Source organism: Triplophysa rosa, linkage group LG6 (assembly GCF_024868665.1).
Source record: "Triplophysa rosa linkage group LG6, Trosa_1v2, whole genome shotgun sequence".
Classification (NCBI taxonomy): Eukaryota; Metazoa; Chordata; class Actinopteri; order Cypriniformes; family Nemacheilidae; genus Triplophysa; species Triplophysa rosa.
The window spans coordinates 5,660,417-5,682,824 of record NC_079895.1 but is presented as its reverse complement, the minus strand read 5'-3'; the positions used below and the strand labels follow the sequence as shown (position 1 = coordinate 5,682,824).

Genomic DNA, 22,408 nt, shown 5'->3' with positions numbered 1-22,408 from the left:
TCATCTGTTTCTGTGTTCAGATTTATGTATCACATAATTCACATAAAAATGATGTTAACGTATGACGTGTATCATTAACTTAAGTATGACTTTAGTATGATTTAGTTTAAATTGGCCGGAAAGAGTGCAGTCAAAGACAAGGACCTATCGCGAGATTTCCTCGATGGCGTCGCACCACCATGACATCATGAAGGAAGTCCAATGAGCGGCTGTGACAGGGGTAAAGCCTTCGTGTGTACAGTAATTCACAACATCATCTGAACTGACTGAGGTGTAGCCATGTCATTAAAATTCCTAACATCTGCAAGCAGGTAAGTCCTTTGATATCATCACGAGCTAGTGACAGTAAAGATTAGCACGTGCTTTCTCAGGATCAGAATCCTGCAGACTGTGCAAGAGACAGGTCTCGCCTCCTTGTTAACAATGTTACGTGGAAACAATACGTTTTAACGATGGCTCAGTATATACAATATATGGAATAACGTGTTGTTTTTATTGATTTATTTGACCTCATATAGACTACGAGCATTCTGTAGATTGCAGAGAATACAAGGACACATGGTAAGTTTGCACTTTAAGCATAATTTCATTATTGTTATTGTAAACTTGATAACATTATTTAGGATGGCCATGTAATGTTCTGCATAAACATTTCATGTGCTGTTTTCAGATGTCCAGTAAAGCTGGATCAGAAGTTCTGTTCGAGAAAGTGGGGAACGCTGGTGTCATCACATTAAACAGACCCAAAGCTCTCAATGCCCTCAATCTCACAATGATCAGACACATCTTCCCTCAACTCAAGGTCTGAAAAGACCTTAATTTCTCACAATACCAGTCCAGTGATTAATATTAACATGTTATGGACAATCATGTCCATTTTTTATGTTTACACCAAACTGCCTCTTTGATTAAAATCTATTTGTATGACATATAACGTGATCTTTCTGTGGGGTTTTTTTTTGTAGAAATGGGACAAAGATTCAGAAACAGATATAGTGATCATTAAAGGAGCAGGAGGGAAGGCTTTCTGTGCAGGTGGAGATATCAGAGGTAATCGAGTGCTGCTTTAATTATGGGCACTTTGGGCGTTGTAGACCATCAGCTTCAAAATGTAATTTGTTTACTAGCAGCCTTCTTGTGGCTCAGTGGTTAGAGCATGGCACTAGCAATACCAAGGTCATGGGTTCGATCCCAGGGGATTGCACATATCCAGAAGCAGAAGTTGCTTTGGATAAAAGCGTCTGCCAAATGCATAAAAAAATTTAAATTATCATGGACACATTTATATCATTCAAGACCTAGAAAACAATAGAAGTCAGGGAATAATCATTTGGAGAAGTCATTTGGAATTTTAAAGCAATACACATTTCTCTATATGTATATGTATTTCACTCTTTGTTTAGATTAGCATTGCTTTATTATTGCATTCATATTTTTTCTTTTTAAGATTGAGAGTCTGGCTCTGGGGCAATGATAAACATTTTATCACATGAAATGCATTTAAGATCACATTTGAGGTAGAAAACCATGCAAACGATAGTGTTACAGCAGGAATGAAAAAAGAAGGCTTCACAGTGTTAATGTCATATGTCAAAAATAGAAAACGCATGTAACATACCACTTAACATAAAATTATTGTTTTTTCAGCTGTCACAGAAGCTGGAAAAGCTGGCGATTCTCTAGCTCAAGACTTCTTCCGTGAGGAGTACATTCTGAACAATGCTATTGGTTTGTTTTCACACTTCTTTTGCCAGTTCTAAGGTTTCAAGTGAACAAGTTGTATTTATTTATTGTTCTTAACTTTGTAAACTTTGTTTCAGGTACATATCAGAAGCCATATGTGGCTCTAATCGACGGAATAACAATGGGAGGGGTGAGTATCCATCTAACAGTTACACAAGTATACCACCAGATGGCGATGCACACCTTGAATAAACTGGTATTGAAGGACCAAGGTGTGGGCCAAGTTGTCTTGTATTTACAAGACAACGAGTCATTTGTACATTTTCCCAACCGAGTAGGACTCTCATTGCCAATGACTTCACAATCTTTTCATTAACTTATAATCTTTGTTCTTAGCTGCAAAAATACTAGTGCATGCCGACATATAAGCCATATGTTTTTTATGCAATTTTCAAAATGTTGCAGTCATGTTTGTCCCTTCTGGGCTACGAGCGTTCTGTGATGCACAATGAGTCATAAACCCTGTTTTAATCCTCTTTGCTTTCCGTCCCGCACTCTGTGCTTCATCCAGCAGATGTCAGCAATGGGCTGCTCTTTTAGAATAGAATAGAATAGAATAGAATAGAATAGAATAGAATAGAATAGAATAGAATGGAATAGAATAGAATAGAATGAGCTTTATTGGCCAAGTATGTTTCCACATACGAGGAATTTGTTATAGATTTGTTATTGATTCTTTTACACAAGATTCTACATTTTTTATAAATCACTTGTCGGGTATTCTTTGTTTGAGTAACCCCTTTTTATTGCATATAGGTCTAACTATAATTAATTAAAGTGGCTATAATAATTGACTGCTTACACAGCCTTCTAACCCTGTGACACGTGAAGTGACACGAACTCTTGCATGCATAACAGAGCAGTTTGAAATATGATATTGCTCATAGTTTCTTACAGTTCTGGCAGTAGGAAAGCAGATGCCACAGCAGTGGTTTCTGTCACCTCCTGATGTTTGATTGATAGGTGGGTTTATCAAGGTCGTGGTGCTATGGGTTCGGCCTCAGATATATGGAGGTGGAGATGTGCTGGAAATCATTTGGTGTACCTGTTTCGATGCTGAGCCGCTGCGTGATGTGTTTCAGTGAAAGACTCTGAACTGTTGTTTATGAATAAGATAATCACATAAAGTTCACCGGGGCTGTTTCAACCTCAGACGTCTCTTAGGTCTAGAAATAGATTTTTCCATTTACTGTGTTTGATGGTTTGATGGAAGGAAAGGGCCATAGCTTCAGGATCACAGATTATGTTTTTACAGTGCCGGCAGGCAACGTTGTTTTGAAATTCTTTTCATTTTTTTTTAAACTATTTTCAAGTCTTTCACATCACGTTTCCTTGCTTCTATTGAAGCACTTAAGATGATGTTTAGGACATTCTCATCATGGTCATCATGCCACAGACTTATTGACCCCTTATGTAATTGTGCTCTCAGTTGTTTGTCTCATTCACTTTGCATTTTTATCTTTTTTTGCCTCAGGCACTGCTTGTCTTTGGAATTAAGGTGTGGTCACTGTAGATTTTCAACATGCCAAATTACTTTTGCCCATATCTGTAGCGATGAACACAGGATATGATGTCACATGCATTTGAAGTCATTACACATTAAACAATAGAGAGGAGTTTAAAAGGTAAACCTTAAAACCTACAACCTGACAGCATTGACCTTACCTGCCAGCTCTCTGATAAAGCTGTTTTCCTTATTTTGTTCTTTTTGTTATAAAACCTTTGATGGACTGTCTGGAGAGCTCTGCCAGATTAGATAACAACCAGATTAAAGACATTTTTAGCTTTGGCTGGTTTTGTTAGGTGGTGGGTTTTTTTGGAGATGGTTCTTAAATGTCTGTCTGAGATGAAAGATCTTTCCTTTGTAAAGTATTACATAAAAATTGGTAATACCACATGGACATTTACTTTTATTTAAATTTCCAGATAGTATTTGTGTGAAGTACAGACTAAAATGTAAGTCATTGTTCACTTACAGAATAGTTTACAGGTGTTTAGATGGTTGGAGATGCTTGTTCTCGTGTATTCGGAGCGATTTCATTTATTGTGTGAGATTTTTCGTGTAGGGGACTCATGGCGGTCTTATCACAACACGCGTGTCAAATCTCCCGGGAGCGGAGAGTTATTGTCTTTTAATGAGCTGTCCTATTGAGAACGCAGGCCCCAGGTGTTCACCGTAATGATCGATTTTATGATATTTATTTTGTCAAGATAGATGAGTGTGTGTCAGTCATGTGAAGTGATCTAATGATTCATATCGACTGAATTTATTGAAGCGATGAGATGGCAACATCGTCTTCATCTACTCGCATAATAACGGTTGTGGTATTTATTATGAATGAGTCGGTTCGAGATGTGCCGTGGCTTGGAGAAGTGCATTGTATGTTTTGTATTTTGCTCATTTTTTGCACAATATTTACCAGTAATTCACAAAACGGAACAATAGAAATGTATTCTTTTCTATTATAATTGTTTCTCTTTACCGATTCATGTTTTTGACCTTCGCCTCTGTGTTTAAACCAACCAAACGATCAGATGTGTTCTCTGGTCTTGTTGTTGTACTGTGGCATTTATTTGTGTCCGTGCAAGATGTCTGTGCATTGTCTGAGCAGATTAAGATGCGGTAGGACAGAGGAGCATTTGGCATTCCTTCTTTTATTGCTTTGAAGCTTCGAGGTAATGCTGGGTTTCAAACACTACTAAATCACCAAATGTGGGGTTGGCACTTCGCTGTGACAACAGCACTGTTTAGACGACATCATACGTTTTGACACTGTGCCTGCTAAACATTTTCTCATCTTTTTTCATGTTTTTTTTTACTTCAATTATTTATTTTCTCGATCATTATTTACTCACCACGTCATTTTAAACCCTAATGTTTTATAGATGCCACAAATGTAATAATTGGTCCTAAAGGTAATAACTGCCCAAAACGTAATAACGTTCGGACCACACCGTAATAAAGACCCTAAACGTAATAACTTTTGCCCTTAAATGTAATAACCTTTGCTCCTTAATGTAATAACCTTTGCTCCTGAATGCAATAAAGGCCCTAAATGTAATAACTCTTATATTTTACACCTGTGACCCACTTATTAAGTAGTCAATAACATTAATAACCTATGAAAGTGGCTTTATATTACATTAAGTACCAAAAGCTATGACATATATTACATTTTGAACTGAAAATCGTTACTAATTATGACATTTGTGCCCTCTATATGTCTTAACCCTGATCCTACCGCTCTTTTCATTTGGTGGCTGTGTGTAACCATGGTAACCCAGTTATTGATCTCTACTTATTATCCCTCTCTCTATATTGTGTTCTCTCTCTGCAGGGCGTGGGTCTCTCGGTACACGGCCGGTTTCGTGTGGCTACTGAGAAGACACTGTTTGCCATGCCGGAGACGGGCATCGGTAAGACTCAGTCTTTCGGTTCTCCTTTTTCTCCCTGCCGTCTGTGACAAATTGACATTAATTATGCAAGATGGATGAGGATTGAATTCACAGAAATCAATAAAACTTCATCCTCAAAATAAAGATATAAAAGGAATAATTGAATTATGATGTTTGGTGTCTTTACAACCTTTTAAGGGGTCATACGAAAGGAATGTGATATATTGTTTATTTTTCTGTAAAGTACACAGTATTTGGTTTGCCAGTGATTTACACACCTGGTATCTTCCCAGTTCCCATTCTCTGATGCTAAAAATTTCCAAGCAAGATATATGAAGACCCGCTTGTGTTGAAAATATGATACATCAGCCTTTAAAAAGACCACAACACTCGTAACTAATAAAACCCTCTCTTTCCTCATTCTCTTTTCAAATAACACGAATACCTGTCAGTCTTTCAGAGAAAATGGTTCAGGTCTGTTTTATGTGGAAACAATATTGAGAGGTAGTGTGCAGACAGGGGCACCTGTCTGAATAATAGGCACGCTAAAAATCCTCAACAGATTCCCAGATTTCCCTTTGCCCATGGAAGGAATTCTGTCTGTGCGGTTGGGGGTCCATCAATCTGCCGTTGATATGTAAATAGATGGTTCTTGTGAAAAGCAAGCATATCGCTGCTGTCCTTCTGAAACCTCGTATCTTTCGTGATTTAGATTTTTTTCTATAAATCATTCTTATTAGTCACCCTTTACGTTTGTCCCTGGGTTTTGCAAATATCTAACCAATAAAAAGTATTAAAAAGTGCTTGTCAAATTAGACAACACAATATACAGTATAATCATTTAAAAAGTACAGTGTTTTTTTCCATTTTCTGAAAAACAGCAAATTTGGACATACGAGGTTTATGATATGATTCTTGTGCTCCTGTGTGTAGATTTTATTGTTTTTATAACAAATTTCCAAAGTGACATTGATTTTTAAAGCAAAACATTTCACAGATACATTTCCTAAAGAATGTAGCAGCTCTAAAGTTTTGGTTAAAGCACAGATTTTAGGCTTTAGTTCTATAGAAAACAAACGTTGCATTGAAGCGAGTTAGTTTTTTTTGTCTTAAAGGAGTAGTTCACTATAAAATTAAAATGTCATCATAATTCACTCACCCACATGTCATACACGCCGTCCATGTGTTTATTTTTTCTGTCGAAAACAAATTGAGGCTCACGTACTACGTAATAACGTTGGAAAGGTCGCGTGAAGTAAGCGGAAGTTCCAACCCAGTGTTTACGAGTGTGGAAAAAGAAGACCGTTCAAAAGTTCTTGGAATGTTTAATGACACGTTATATGTCTTAGTGCAATATCATTGTTTAAAATGGTCAGTTTGTGTGCATATCCGGGATCTTTAAATCTTTTGAAATCTACATCTCGCGTGACCTTTCCATCGTGATTGCGTAATACGCAAGTCATGGACGTGGATCGCAGAGGCAGTGCAATGAAACTGAAACTTAGACCATCTGTGATGAAACGGAAATTTAGACCTTATCCAATAGCCCCCCGTTGAGGTCCATTGTATGGATAAGAACCCTGGAAAGCTTTCCTCAAAAGCCTCAATTTGTTTTCAACCGAAGAAATAAGCACACGGACGGCTTGTATGACATGTGGGTGGGTGAATTATCATGAAATTTTAATTTAATAGTGAACTACTGCTTTAATTGCTACGCACACAAATCAACAAATAGTCACTGTACAGTACAAAGGCTTAAGATGATCAATCACAATTCAGTCTGCAAATAGAAAGAAAAAAAAACATGTTTTTCGATATTGCCATAGTCCGTGTGATGAACTACATCTGTGGTCACTTTGCTCTCACACCTGTGCGAACTGACTTTGAACATTCACTGAAAATCACTTCGACATCATCTGTTAAAGGAAATCACAGAAATGTTTTGAAGATGACCCTTTGTTTGATGTTTTGTTACCTATAAAATTCAACAAAAACTTGTTCTTTTGAACTTGTTTATTGTTCAACTTATATACAATAAGTTCAAAGTGAAAACTGTTGCTAGATATAGAGAACGTTTCCAGATCAGTAACCGTTATTTTCTAATCTTACACTTAGAATATATCTTCATACACGGCGTCTCTGTAATGAATTACATATATTGAAGATATAATAATGAAGATATAATTACATGTATTATGTAATGCATGTAAGATATGTGTAAAAAACAGCATTAGTCTAACAGGTGATGATCCCAGTAAATGGAAAAATAGAAAATCTTAGGTTTCTTGTTTGGTTTTGCGATACAAACATCTTAAAATGTAAAGATAAATTTTCTTCAGAAGCAAAATGATATGAAAGGTCAAGTGTATGACATTTAGCGACATCTAGCGGTCAGGTTTGAGAATTGCAACCAGCGGCTCACTCCGCTCCTCCCTTTCAAACCACTACGGTGGCTGACAGAGGACAAAGATGTCATCACGTTTTTATTCTTTGCCGAAGGAGATAATGTATTTACGAAATGCGCTCTGTAGAGCAGTTTGTCGGTTAAGGGTTACTGTAGACCAGTGGTTCTCAAACTTTTTCGTTGTAAGGCCCCCTTTGTGTTAAGTGCATCGCTTTGCGGCCCCCCCCCCCCCATATAAAGACGTATAATCTTAAACTTAGAATTTTAATTAAACCAAAAACATTCAGTTATACAATGCTGGAACCTCAATTCTTTTGGTTGGTGGTGTCATTTTTCTGATGTTTGATTGCATAAAATCTATGATAAATTTCTATATTTCATAAAATGCCACAAAATCTGTTGCCCCCTGGATCCATCTTGGGGCCCCCAGTTTGAGAACCACTGCTGTAGACAACATGTAAGGGGGCCCACGGTGTATGTATGAAATAGCTCATTTTAAGGTAATAAAAACATAACGCTTCATTATGTAAGGTCTTTATACACCTCTAAAGACATAGTTATGTACATTATATTGCATTTCTGTCAATAGATCCAAAAAATTACACATTAGACCTTAAAGTTTTGTTTTCTGGGAAAAAAAACGTTATGCCTAAAACAAGCTAACACATATCTGCAAAAAGGGTAAGAAATATAAAGCTTTTTGCACACGTTTTCGATCATTTCTGTACTTCTTTTTACTCTCGCAAATTATGTTCCGAGCGACCTTTGAATAGTGCGTCTGAGACCTTGATGCTGTATACATCATATAGTCTGTGATGAATATGGTGCCCTTGAATGCTATCACTCGCTCCTACACATGTAGGCAAAAGTACGCCCGTGCTATTCTAATCATTGTGGACTTTTTATAAAAGCTTTTAGCAGCATTTCCTCCAGAGCTGCACAGCGTCCTTCACTTCTTCAAGTCTTGGCTGAAGACTCTCTGAGGCGGTGCCGCCGGATTGACAGGACGTAGCGTTAATCGCGGCCTGTGGCACATCTGTTGAGCGCTTGTGCATATGTGTGTTTCAATGAGTTTAAATGTACAGTGTCTGGACATCATCACCCAGTTATTCCATTAAGAGCTGTGTTTCTCATTCCTATCTGAATGATAATCCTCTTTGGGTTTGCACTTGTCTTAATGGTTTATTCTGTGGTAAAGCGTCAAGCACCGTCTGTTTCTGAACCATGAGGTGGGTAGTTCTTTCTGCTTGGCATAAAACATTTGAAAGCTAGTGTGTCCCACATGATTCTTGTACTCATGTCTTCGCTTCGATTGATGTTGCAAATATTTAGTCAAGTAAGATAATGTGCATGTACACTTTTTTTTTTTTTATATAATAATTAACTCGCCCTCATGCCATCGTAGAATTTGTGTCATGATACTCTATCCTTGGTCACTTTTTGCTCAGCTCTCGCACCCGCCTACGGCACAACTGCCTGACACGTTAAATGTGGCGCCCATCTGTGTTTTTGACAAAATTGCAACCCCCCTGACTCCTCCCCTCCACCCCCATTCCGCTGATGGATTAAGGGGCTATTTGTGTCCTGAAACTGCCGCCCATTGGGACAAAGCGGCAGCAAGCGTAATCTGCATTTATGATATTACATTGGCCTCTTGGAATCAGGTCATGGGGACCTAATCCCGCCGCGCCTTATTTACAATTTTTACCTCGGGCTGGGTGCATATAGGGATAAAACGTGATGTCATTTTATCAGCCCTGATACTGAAAAGAAGAACATTATAATGTTAATAAGGGCGTAGAGGCTCATTTTCTAGGCAGTTCTGAATTATTAAGAAATGCATGTGCATTTTTTTACATTTTTTATTTTTTAAGACAAAGATTTCAGATGATGTCACTATGGAATTACTTACACTTTACAATTATTGTCCTTTGTACTGTTCACCTGAAATTCTAATAACAATAAGGTTCAAAGTGTCTAGATTAGTTAACATTAAGTAACAATAAACAATACTTTTACAGTATTTATTAATATTAATGTTTTTTTTACATATACTAATACATTTTTAAAACCAAAAGTTCTGTTATCTGTTAACATTTTTTTAAACATAAACAAAGATTAAAAAGTGCTGTAATGTTCATGTTAGTTAATGCATTAACTTTAAAGAATGAGATATTCGTGTAAGATGTTACCAAAAACCTTTTTTTAGTTTAAATAGCCATGTCTCATGTAGGTCCTTTACAGTTTTGATTTGAGGAACCAAACTGCTTGCAGATAGCATAAACACACAGCAGATGTACAGCATCACTGTATGGGGTTACACAACAATTTTTTTTTATTAAGATAAGCAATCCGTTTAGAAAACTTGCTGCTAAATCCCTTTGAGAAACCAACTGAATAAGGGATCTTCAATTCATTTTTACGCAGCCATTTTTAGGAAAAGATCCAACCAGCACTGAGGTGAATCACCACATTACATTTGACTAGAAGCAAAGTGTTTTAAAATTGGGGAAATTTGCAGATAATGAATAAGATGTAAATAAATGGAGTTATGTCATCTCAATTTCTATAGGCCTGTTCCCTGATGTCGGAGGGGGTTACTTTCTCCCTAGACTCCAAGGCAAGCTGGGCCTCTTTCTCGCCTTGACCGGGTTCCGCCTCAAGGGACGAGATGTGCAGAGAGTCGGGGTGGCTACTCATTTCGTGGAGTCGGAGAAGGTAATGTGTATTGACCCGCGAAGGCCCGATATAGCGAAGGATATTTGACATTAACTGCAATCGAAGTCATTGTCGAAATCTATCGACAGCCTCAAAATGTTTGAGAAATTTAAATGTGATATTTATAAAAGCGTCAATTTTAAACAGTAAATAATGTGCATGCCACTTTGGCTTTCATTGAATTATACATTAATTATATATCAAGGTTTTATAAGCCAATCTGCCTCAAGTTATTGGTAAACGCCATCGGCCATTAAAGTGATATTAGTTAGTGTATCTAACCAAATATCTTCTGTCACCTCATACAATTTCATGGTCAATGTGGACAGACAAACTTCGATTATTAGGACATCAGGCTATTGTAACAAGCTGAAAAACAAGCCTCTGGTTCACGCCAGAGCATGTAAGCAGAGGTGAGCGGTGAGAATTTCAAAGTCGCACCAGACCGCTCCGCTCAATTCTGCTCCCCGCTCACCTACAATTTCATCCCGCTCCGGTGAAATCGCTCCACGCTCGCTCAAATTTAAAATTCCTCTGCATGCCTAACACCTACCATTTTCAACCGAAGCCTTAACCCTCGTTTACACCGCATGCATCTGCGGCACGCTACGGCTCCGACGCGGCTACCGGAACTGATCGTGGTCATTCTAGTCTATGCTTGTGTTTACACCAGACGCGCCGCGGCACGTTTCAAAAGCGTCCCAGAAGCGGCTCTCCATGCCGCTTCGCTAAAGATAGGCGCCTAGTCTATTTTTGGGGAACCGGAGTGAGACAGAGCGATCGCTCCGGCCTTTGGATAAAAACCCGCTCCGCGCTCCGACTATATTTCGCACGCTCCGCTCACATGCTCTGGTTCACGCGCAGCAGAGGGATAACGGAAGCTAGACATTAACGTTAATAGCGCTGTCAATATGGATATTTCTCTTAAACAAACGCATCGCTTTCAGAAGACCTTTGTTAAGACCACGGAGCCGTGTCGAGCAGTTTGAGCGATGGATGCACTTTTTGGAGCTTCAAAAAATGACCCCCATTCACTCCCATTCTACCGCTTAGAAGAAAAAGGGTACATGGTTTTATAACTCCGACTGCATTATTCTTCAAGAAGAAAGTCATATGTTCAGTCAGGATGCCTTGAGGGTGAGTTTTGCCTCTGAAATATCCCTTTAAATATAGAACAGCGCTCATACAATTTTTAGAGAGCAGAAAGAAGTACTGATCATTGGAAGGGTTGTGCTTCCCTCCTGGGCTGTTGGACTGCAATTTTTGCTTCTGATGCTGAAATGAGAGAAGGTACTCCGAGGAGAGGACCTAGTCAGCATATCTCATGCTGTCCAGCAAGCCCTTGGCATCAGGGGGTGACTGAGCCCTGACGCTATACCCGGTGTATGTGCCAGAGGTGAAAATGAGCACCAGGACCTGGCGCTGCTGGAGAGAGGAGCTTAAAAGCCTACACACACTCACACCTCCTCTGGCCAAGGACAGCCAACCAGCAGGAACTGGCAGACAAACACAGAAGTGACTAGAGATAAAAATAACCGCAAAGGCCTCTGAGGACAAGCCCTTAGTTTGTACTGCAGGACGAGTTGTGATTCAGTTTGTTTTACTGTAATAGTGATACTAACAAATACAGCCGTGGAAAAAATTAAGAGACCAGTTAAATTAAGAGAACTTTTCCTAAATACATGCACAAATATTTCGGTTGTATTGCTTAAAGGTTAATATTAACTTTTTATTTGAAGGTTCTTTGCAGTATTTGAGGTCTGAGAAAATACATAACATCTTTTCTGTTATGTTGACCTGTTTGAGATTTAGGAGAAATATTGTTAGGAGTTATCAAAATGAAACAAAAAAGATCGTTTTACCTAAACGCATACCTAGAAATAGTAATTTTAAGAAAAACTGAAATTGTCTTTGAAATGGTCTCTTAATTTTTTCAGCAGCTGTATGTGTTTTGTTAAATATTGTCATTCTTCTGTATGCAATACTTGGGACAGGGTTTCTTATGACATGTTGTCAGTGCTTAATAAATAACAAACATACAGAACAAATTACAGAATTTCTATGGAGGACATAGACTCTGATATGATAATGTAATGCATGTTTTTATATACAATATGTGACCCTGGACCACAAAACCAGTCCTAAGTTGGAAGGAGAAAAAGCCAGAAATGCATTGCATGGGTCAAAATTGTCGATTTTTCTTTTATGCCCAAAATCATTAGGATATTAAGTAAAGATCATGTTCCATGAAGATATTTTGTAAATTTTCTAACCTAAAAAAACTTTATTTGCATGAGTGGACAGCCTGCTACAGTGCCTCTGATTAACAACTTCAAGGGCAATTACTAACAGCCCACACATCAATAGAAAGCGTAATTATTCAGCTTTCAGATGATCAGAAAAATCTCAATTTCAAAAAATTGACCCATAAGTCTGGTTTTGTTGTCCAGGGTCACATACAATACAATTTTTGGGATGAGCTATCCCTTTAAGCAAGTGTGCCCAGAAAGTATTTATATATTTATAACATAATTTTTACAAGGTTGTTTGTGGTGGTGACTGGAGGGCTGTAGTGAATACAGAGAATGTCTCAGAGTTTAATTCTGTAGAGTGATGTGCTATTGGGTCGTACGCCAATGACCAGATATATAGCCAGCAGGTTTATAACCTGTTAAATTACAGGTTTTATGCAAAGATGTATATTAAATACAGCATGATACCAACAAATGAAACAACGCCTTGTTTGCAAAGGAATTTAGCCAAGTGCACTATCTAGAACAGCGTTCACATCAGGAGCAAGCAGCTTACTTTAGAACAGAACCGTGTAGTGTTTCTGCAGTCTCCATCAGGAAGTACTTTGTTAACATTCCTGTTGTAAACAGCACGTCTAAGCACACATTCCCCTCTCCTGTGTTTCATCAGTGGACATCAGCAGCCCACTAGATGTAATGAACATTTCCCCACGTTTCTCTCCTGTCAGATTGCGTCTCTTGAGAAGGATCTCGTTGACCTGAAGTCTCCATGTGTGAGTGATGTGGCTCAGCTACTAGATTCTTATCAGGAACAGGTAAGTGACAACCACACAGCTTTAAAAGCTGTAGATGTCTAAGATCCTACATCGACCGCGGTGGGCTGACAGTATGTAAGCTGTCGTCATAGCGACAGCATGAAGCATTGATAAATGTGACCCTGAATCACAAAACCAGTCTTAAGTAGCACGAGAACATTAGTAATAGCCAAAAATACATTGTATGGGTCAAAATGATTGATTTTTCTTTTATGCCAAAATCATTTGGATATTAAGTAAAGATCATGTTCCATGAAGATATTTTGTAAATTTCCTAGCGTAAATATATAAAAACTTTATTTTTGTGAGTGGATGGTCTGCTACAGCACCTCTGATGATTTCGATTTTTTTGCATCCCCCGATTTCAAATAGTTATATATTGGCCAAATATTCCCCTATCCTAACAAACCATATATCAATAGAAAGCTTATCAGCTTTCAGAATATGTAAAAATCTCAATTTCGAGAAATTGACCCATAAGACTTGGTTTTGTTGTCCAAGGTCACGAATTTGCTTTCAGTGCAAATTTGAGAGAAGTCGGAGACTGAAAAAGCAGTATTCAAGCTAAAATAAGATTAAATTTGTTATAAAATATAAAAATGTCTACTGACGAAACACATTTGTCTCAATTTACGCGTCTTCTCGCAAAGCTTTTCTCAATTCATCTGCCATAGGCAGGTGTGGCAAAAGGTGACTTGAATTCAGTTCTGTTCTCACACCTTTTACCCTTTATATCTTGTTCAAGTCTGTCCAAGAGTTTAAAGTCCTCTGCTGTGTTTTACTGCTCTCATTACACTCATTATGTTGTTCTCTCTATATCTTAGCCTAACAGATTTATGGCCATTTATGGTTAATGCTACATGTGTCAAGTAGTTGTTTAAATTACTCATACACTTTATGTCACAGCGCTTTCTAGAGAACCTGGGGAGGGAAACAGAGCCTACCTTAGTCAAGCCCCTTTCCATTTGTTCATCTTACATAAACAACTCAGAGCTTTAGCTTTTATGGTTTTTGCGACTAAACCGTAACCTACACCATTTATTAAGGATCAAACCTTTAAACCCTCTAGACTGATGTGAGAGACCTTTTATAGCATCATACGTGCGTCTTAAAAACCCTTTCTCTGCCAAATACTAGAACAGCATTGCACGTATTGCTTTACTAAGAATGCAATAACGGCAGACTAGAATCTCCGGTCCATTTCACAGGTGTAGCGCTGTTTGTAAAGCACTTAAAATCATTCATTTATGAGGTTTCATTACAGTTAGGATGCTGGCCATGTAGTAAGAGGAAAACAAGGTAGCAAACACAGCCCCGTTCTGTATGCAGAGAGTGGTGAATAATGATTCATTGTCAGGATTTTTTAGATTAGAGAGCATATGAAGAGTTTGGTTCCAATATGAGATAAAAATTGATTCATTTAATAAAAATGAATCATGTTTTTTATTATGTTATCATGTTTTTATTTTGTTAGTTAGCTGTATTTTTTTAGTTATTGTGGCTTAAATTAAAAAAAACTGCAGTTTGATTGATATTAATTGGAATGCATAATAAAAAAACATGATTTTGGAAATATTTTCAAAACCCGAGTTCACATTTTAGAACCAAACTCTTCATATGTTGGTGTGCGGATGTTCATTGCTGTTTTAAGACCTATCCATATGCATAGACGTGTAGTAGGCAGCAAGACAGCTTACTTTTTCCACAGTTAGAGCTTATATATCACTTAAAACAAGCATGAAATAAAATGTGGGATTCATTTGATGTGAATTTGACCAGCTTCTCACGTCTACACAGAAATGAAGTGCTGTATGGCGTCTGAGAAGTCAAAAATGGCCACACACACATAGTCACATACAGACAGAGGTTAAGAGTTCTTCTAGGTCTTTCTGTACTACATCGTGTAGCTGCACTCCAGCTGGTATTTGTCACACTGTTGTTTTGTCTCCTCAGAGCGCTCTGGATGCTGAGAAACCGTTTACCCTTCAACAGCACACAGAAGCCATCGATAGGTAAACCTAAACGCTCCTTTCTAACCTCAGTACCCCACGTTCCCAAAAATAAAATGCTTTGTTATATTGCCATAAGCCTTACATAGAATAGAATGAAACTGAACCTCCCCATGGAAAAATAATCCATCCATTGTTTTATAAAAGACCATTGGGTCTGATATTGTTTGCAGTCTGATATTGCATTTCGGGTTTTGTTTATACTTTGCACAGTGACAACAAAGTTTGTTTCTAAAAGAAATAGTTATTTAAGAGCGTTGAGGTCAATATATTTTTGGGAAAGATCATTGTTACAGGAATATTTCAGGTTGAACACAACATCACGGTCGATTGATTTTAAGACAAAATAACAACTTGGAGCTTTACAAAATTTCTTGCCAAATACCAAATTGCAAGTTATACTATATACAGCCGCAGAAAAAATTAAGAGACCATTCCAAGTTTTTATTTAATCAGCATTTCTAGATGTATTGTGGTCATTCCAGTCCAGTGGCTGTTGAATTTCAATCAAATCAAACCTCAAGAGTGACATAAAGTCATCCAACAGCAATGTGAAAGCATGACAAGACACACGTGATATTATCACATAACACATGTACAAATATTACTGTTGTATTTCTTAAAATTGAATATGAACTTGTTTTCTTTCCAGTATTTGAGGTGTGAAAAAATACAGAGCATATTTTAGTTTCATTTTCTGCAAATGGGAACAATATTTTTATTTGAAATTTGGGAGAAATTTTGTTAGCAGTTCACAGAATGAAAACATAACACATATATTCAGAAAAACTGACAATAATTTGGAAATGGTTTCTTATTTTTTTCTATGGCTGTATATACTTCAAAATCCGGATTATTGTCAATACCAGTACATTGGGACACCTCTAATACATTATGTAGATAGATACTAACTAATGTTTATTAAAGTGTGTCATCGTAACATTGCAGACAAATGAAAGGATTAAATATTATTGAATATTACTAAATATCATTCTTCTTGATATAACTGTATCACTATATACAGTGTGTTCAACTGTTTTATATACAGTGCCGGTGAATGTGCACAAAAGACATTGAACTGTGGCCGCTGTGTAAATGGCCTGCAGCAGCCCCGCTGGCTTCACATCAATACACTTCACACTTTCAAATTGATTATGTGTCTTTGTTTAATTGGATAAGCCTTCAGGTGACGTTCACACTTTGAGGCTTTCAGGCGGTTTATGCCATTATGAAACCCATAATTCCATGAACCAAAGTTGGATTTGTTGATCAAAGGACTGAATTTATGCGCATTAGACTTGTTACAAAACTCAGTTTTCACTGTGACTAAAGTACAAGTTATCTTTGCGTCTTAGTGGAACATATTATTCATGAGTGTAAACAGCTTCTGTTTGCCTGTTTCTTTCTGTTTACCTGTTTTTCTGACTCTGCATTGCACATCAGTGGATGCTGCACTAATCTGCTGTCCAGTCAGTTTGACTGTGCGTGCGTGTGTTGGTTTGACCTACATTTGGGAGACAAATTTGTTCTAACAATGTGCAGCCTACAGGACATGAGGATGTCCTAACGTCAGACAATTTTTCATTTCTTTACAGTCCAAAACTCAAAGTTCAAATTCAGTTTCATATAAAACAAGCATCAAAATGTAAATCTATTATATAATTTAGTTAAAGGTCTAGAATGGGATTTATAGTGGCCACTAGCGGTGAGTTTGAGAATTGCAACCAATCTCTCAGTCCTCTGCTCACCCCTCCTTTTCGAAACACGACAGTGGCCACCACAGTACAAAAAGATGTCGTCGGCTGAGAGAGCGCATTTCTCATGTTGACGCAGGGAAGATATCATGCAGGCTTTACAAATACTGTAGAAAGAGTGATGTCTTATTTATTACATAAAAGTAAAGGGTCTGTGGATTTTAAGTATAAAAAGGAGGATAAAAGTCAGGCAGGAGCTAGGACCCACGTTAATATTATAAAGACTTTCCAGCAGAGACGCGTTAGGAACCGCGGTAAGATTACTAACGTTTTTAGCAGAGACACTCATATATATCTATGGAGATACTTTCCAGCAGAGAAATGTTGAAGAGAAAGATCATCTTAAAAATCCCCCCCGAGGAGGTTGCTTGATTTGGATTAGTATGTTTGTAACATTGGTTTTTCTGTTTGTTAGAACCAAGATATGTTGTTGTTGTTGTAATATTCGCGTCATTGTTTATCTTGAACCAGTGTGCTGCTTATAATCGTGTCGTCTCTGCTTATTTTATTCATTTGCATTATTATTTGCGTGGTCTAACCTATGAGAAAGCTAAGCATTTCATGCTTGCATTGCACAGCACGTTTGAGGGCAGAGCTAGCTAACAGTAAATAGTAACGCTGTTAAAGGAACACTCCACTTTTTTTGGAAATAGGCTCATTCTCCAACTCCCCTAGAGTTAATAAGTTGAGTTTTACCATTTTGGGATCTATTCGACCAATCTCCTGGCCTGGCGATAGCACTTTTAGCATAGCATAGCATATATCATTGAATCCAATTAGACCAGTAGCATCGCGTTCAAAAATGACCAAAGAGTTTCGATATTTTTCCTATTTAAAACTGGACTCTTCTGTAGTTATATCGTGTGCTAAGACCGGCAGAAAATGAAAAGTTGCGATTTCTAGGCCGATATGATTAGGAACTATACTGGCGTAATAATCAAGGAAATCTACTGCCGTAACATGGCCGCAGCAGGCGCAGTGATATCACGCAGCGCATTTCCACATTTGAAGCATGTTGAAGAAAAATATAATTTTAAAATTAAAACATTCATACAGAAGTTATACAAAATCCAAATCAAATTAAAACCCTAATTCCACTTCTGTTTTCTACCTCAGTTCAAAACCAGGAATTAATTTGCCATTCTTTCTGAATGGCACACAACCCTAGTGTGTGTATGTACATGGTTGCAGGTGTATTCATGTTCATTTCATTATTGTTCTTCGGTTGCAGACTCTTTTCAGCTGCCAGTGTGGAGCAGATCCTGGAGAACCTTCAGAAAGATGGATCTGCATTTGCACAGAAACAGATCGAGGTGAGTTCAGGAACAGAGATTTTCTGAACTCTGTATTTAGCACAGAAATCTCACCCATATGCAGGATCTGTCCCGATAATGACAAAAGCCTAAAATGTTACAAATGCTAGATGAAAAATGATCTTAATGATCGGTATTGGTATATCTTATTATGAGTAGTGACCCACTAGATCAGTACCCTTAGTATTTATCTTTTATTATGCATACTGTAGGGAAAGCTACATGTTATATCATAATGCAGCACATTTATTCATTCTCAACAGTGTTTTTTGTAAACTGACTGACCTCATATACAGGAGGCAGCAGTGCGGCAGAGGCTGGCTTTTTGTGCTTCCTGAAGAATTGAAGTGTTATTTCCGGAATATTTTACGAAATGAACATAATGACCGTGTATAGCATGTCATTTGAGGTCTCTCTGTGCACTTTGCTGCTTACAAACTCTCTCTCTCATATTGCATAATGTGCCCCGAATTGTATTATAGCTCATTAGTATTTCAAAGCTTTTCTGTGTTTTTCCCATAGCGCTGCTTTGCAATGCCTCAGTTTGTTTACATGCGGCTTTTAGAGAGGAAGTTGATGTTTGATACTGTAATGTTTCACTCTTGAATCTTTACATGAGCTGTTGCCCTGTAAATGTGTCTTTTTCTTGTTGCCTTTTATAGACAATCCACTGATCTGAGTACATCAAACACAGTTACACATGTAGACATTCCCACAATAAATTTTGTGTCAACATTACACATTTTACAAGGTCATGCAAGGTTCTCTTAAACCACAGGGCCTCTTTATCAACATGACCTTTTATCGGTACCCTTGTGTAACCTACCTGTTCTCATATATGGTCTTATGGGTAACGTCTGACACGGCCTCACACTTTTTTCCAGTTTTATGACTGGTTTTAAGAACTCTTATCATTGTAACTAGAGGGATCAGTTTTCATATCTAAGTTCATCTCCTTTTTAAGATATTATTTTAAGATTTTACTTGGCCACAGTTCAGGGAGAAAACCCTTGCAGTGGTCTGAACAGTAATCTTATTATGGCTAGCACCTATTTACAAACGTCTGCCTTTTCAGATCCTTCCTACGCCCCTGGGAGTCACAGTTGTCATCCTATTTGACATATGAGCAGTGTTGGGTGTAACTAGTTACTAAGTAATTAGTTACTGTAATTTAATTACTTTCCCCTTGAAAAATTAAAGTAAGGGATTACTCTTATTTTTTCTGTAATTTAATTACAGTTACTTCTGATGTAATTAAACTAAATACTTTGTGTAATATGTGTGTGTGCAGAAGAGGAATTGACTTCAAAATTCAAAGTCTAACTTTAAAATCCGTGCTTTAATGTATAATTCTCACATTTGTAATTAATAATAATACTTTATGTAGTTTTATATGATTTATTTGAATGAATGAAAAGAGCCGTTTCATGTCTATCCTTGAATCACTTAACTCATCAAGGTTGATATAGGATATAGAAAGTAATTAGTAATAAGTAATTAAATACTTTTTGAAGAGAGTAACTTGTACAGTAATCTAATTACATTATCGAATGTGTAATTAGTAACTAGTAATTAATTACTTTTTCAGAGTAACTTACCCAACACTGCATATGAGTCACCAGTGATCTCTCTTAATTTTGTTTCTACTCCGCAAAACCTATTGTGTAAACCCTTCAGCCACCCGTGTAGTGTTAAGATCCTCTTTTCTTAAAGTCCCAGTGAAATAAAAAGTTACAATTCCTGTTTTTTCCTGAAATATTGCAGCGTTTATTGTAAATAGTTCATCAATGTGGGTCATTCTCTTTTGAAAAATTGTGTGCCCTCATAATCTTCAGTTAAAATCTGAAAATGCACTTCCATCCCGTAGTAACTATCCATCTTAAATGACATATGTTAGATGGCTTGGGCGGAGCATCCGTTAACTCCTCCCCTTCAACTTTTAGACTGCTGCCAGTTCCATTTCAAAATGCAATGGCTGTTTTAAAAAAGCCACGCCCACTATTTTCTCATTCGAAATTCCATTTTACTCGGAAATGCGTCAAAATACGGAAGTAAAAACGATCGCAACCTAGCGGTTCACAGGGACTTTAAGTTAAACACAGGAGAATATATATTTGTATAGTATTCTTCGTGAGTAAAACTTGTGTTTTTGTATTTTACAGATTCTGGCCAAAATGTCTCCCACATCACTGAAGTTAAGTTTCAGACAGATTCAGGAAGGAGCAAACATGAGTTTACAGGAGGTTTTGGTGATGGAGTATAGACTCAGTCAAGGCTGCATGGTATGTAACAGCCGTGTCGATGCATGGCTGTGTCATTTTATCCTAATCAAATCAATGTTTCAATTATTAGTTTAAGGATGGTATTTGTGTTATTCGCGTCATGGCTTTTTGCTCATTTTACAGAGAGGACACGATTTTTATGAGGGAGTTCGAGCTGGTAAGATGCACATTTTTATAACCATATAATTATATAAAATAATTGTTTTATTATAGATTTTAAATGTTAAAAGATTTCATTTGAAGTAAATTAACATTTTTGTCTATTTTAAAGCGCATTAACTTATTATGTATAATGTAACACATTATAATCTTTTGAAAGTGTTTAATAAAGGTTATTATAAAGACAGCTCTTACCATTCTTAAACATTCATAATCATAATTCAAGTGCTTTTGTTCCTCTTCCAGTGCTGATCGATAAAGACCAGAGTCCAAAGTGGAAACCTTCCACTCTCTCTGAGGTCACAGAACAGGCTATAGAGGATTGCTTCAGTTCCCTGTGTGAAAGAGATCTCAAACTTTAAAAGAAACTCCTCAAATACACCCTCTAGTTACTTCAGAAGTTAAATCAAAGTCTCATCTGCTTTCTTACATACTGTATGTATGGATGTTCTTTAAAAAATTGTGTGACTTGTACTTGTGGTAAACATATAAGTTATTTTGTATCATGTATCTTGTTTGTTCGGTTGCAGGTTTGTCGATTTATAGTTTTAACTTACCAACAAAGATTCTTACTAAAAAAATGAATAAGTCGGAATAAAAAGACACCGTTTGGAAAGATCTTTACGTATTGCACTCTCTTGTGTGTGCAAACTGAACAGTCCAGTCATCAGGACTCATTGAGATAATTAACTAATTAATTTGTTCTCTAATTGATTTAAAAGATCAATACCATTGCAGCAGACAGGATAATCTGCTTATCACTAATGCGTACTAAAGCAAGCTTATACGTGATGTTAGGGATTTAAACAAACCCTAAGTATTAAAGGAACAGGTCACCCAAAAATGAAAATTCTGTCACCATTTACTCATCATTCACTCAAATTTCTTTGTTCTGTTGAACACAAAGAAAGATATTTGAGAGAATGTTAGCTATTTTCAGTTGTGGGACAACTTTACTGCCATAGTAGAAAAATGATTGTATATTTTTGTTATATTGAACACAAAATGAGATATTTTAAAGAACGTAGGTAAGTAAACCACCGTTTAATTTTTCCAACTATGGCAGTCAATGATGTTTCACAACTGAAAATTCTTTCAAATATCTTTCTCTGTGTTCATCAGAACAAAGTAATTTATACAGATTTGTAACAACTTGGGGGTGAGAAAACTGTCCCTTTTATCTTGGAAATGTAAAAAATGCACGTTTGAGGGTGTTTAAATGTTAAATTGTGAGTTTTAAATACATTTAAATATTTTGTGCACTACACACCAAGGATATTTAGCTCCGGTCCTCTGGAGTTTCTGTCCCACAGAGTTTAGTTCCAACCATTCAAACACACCTGAACAAGCAAATCAAGATCTTTAAGGTCATTTTGAAATGACAAGCAAGTGTATTTCAAGTTGGTACTAATTTCAGCAGGGCAGTGTCTCTGGACTTGAATGGCCCTGCCATAAATACTGATAAAAGGCTGTTTGAAGAGTCATTCCACCGTTGCGCTTTTTTGATCACGTGTTACGATGTTACAACAACAGCAAATACAACAGCTGAGGTATCGAGGAAGG

At 37.2% G+C, this 22,408-nt stretch overlaps 1 protein-coding gene across 1 annotated transcript; it reads left to right on the top strand.

Moving 5' to 3' along the window:
- The first annotated feature begins 159 nt into the window (after window positions 1-159).
- hibch (3-hydroxyisobutyryl-CoA hydrolase) lies at window positions 160-21,464 on the top strand. Its single transcript, XM_057335937.1, has 14 exons — window positions 160-311; window positions 519-561; window positions 671-802; window positions 966-1,050; window positions 1,648-1,728; window positions 1,821-1,873; window positions 5,082-5,160; window positions 10,116-10,261; window positions 13,242-13,328; window positions 15,282-15,340; window positions 18,323-18,404; window positions 20,567-20,686; window positions 20,810-20,843; window positions 21,092-21,464. The coding sequence occupies exons 1-14, from the start codon at window positions 280-282 to the stop codon at window positions 21,205-21,207; spliced, it is 1,149 nt and encodes a 382-aa protein (XP_057191920.1). The 5' UTR covers window positions 160-279; the 3' UTR covers window positions 21,208-21,464.
- The last annotated feature ends 944 nt before the right edge of the window (window positions 21,465-22,408 follow it).

What these genes read in the sequence shown, in the direction of transcription:
- hibch (XM_057335937.1), top strand. Translation starts at nt 280, where the DNA reads ATGTCATTAAAATTCCTAACATCTGCAAGCAG. An exon ending in CATTCTGAACAATGCTATTG is followed by an intron (nt 1,729 to 1,820) that starts GTTTGTTTTCAC and finishes ACTTTGTTTCAG; the next exon opens with GTACATATCAGAAGCCATAT. An exon ending in TAGATTCTTATCAGGAACAG is followed by an intron (nt 13,329 to 15,281) that starts GTAAGTGACAAC and finishes TTGTCTCCTCAG; the next exon opens with AGCGCTCTGGATGCTGAGAA.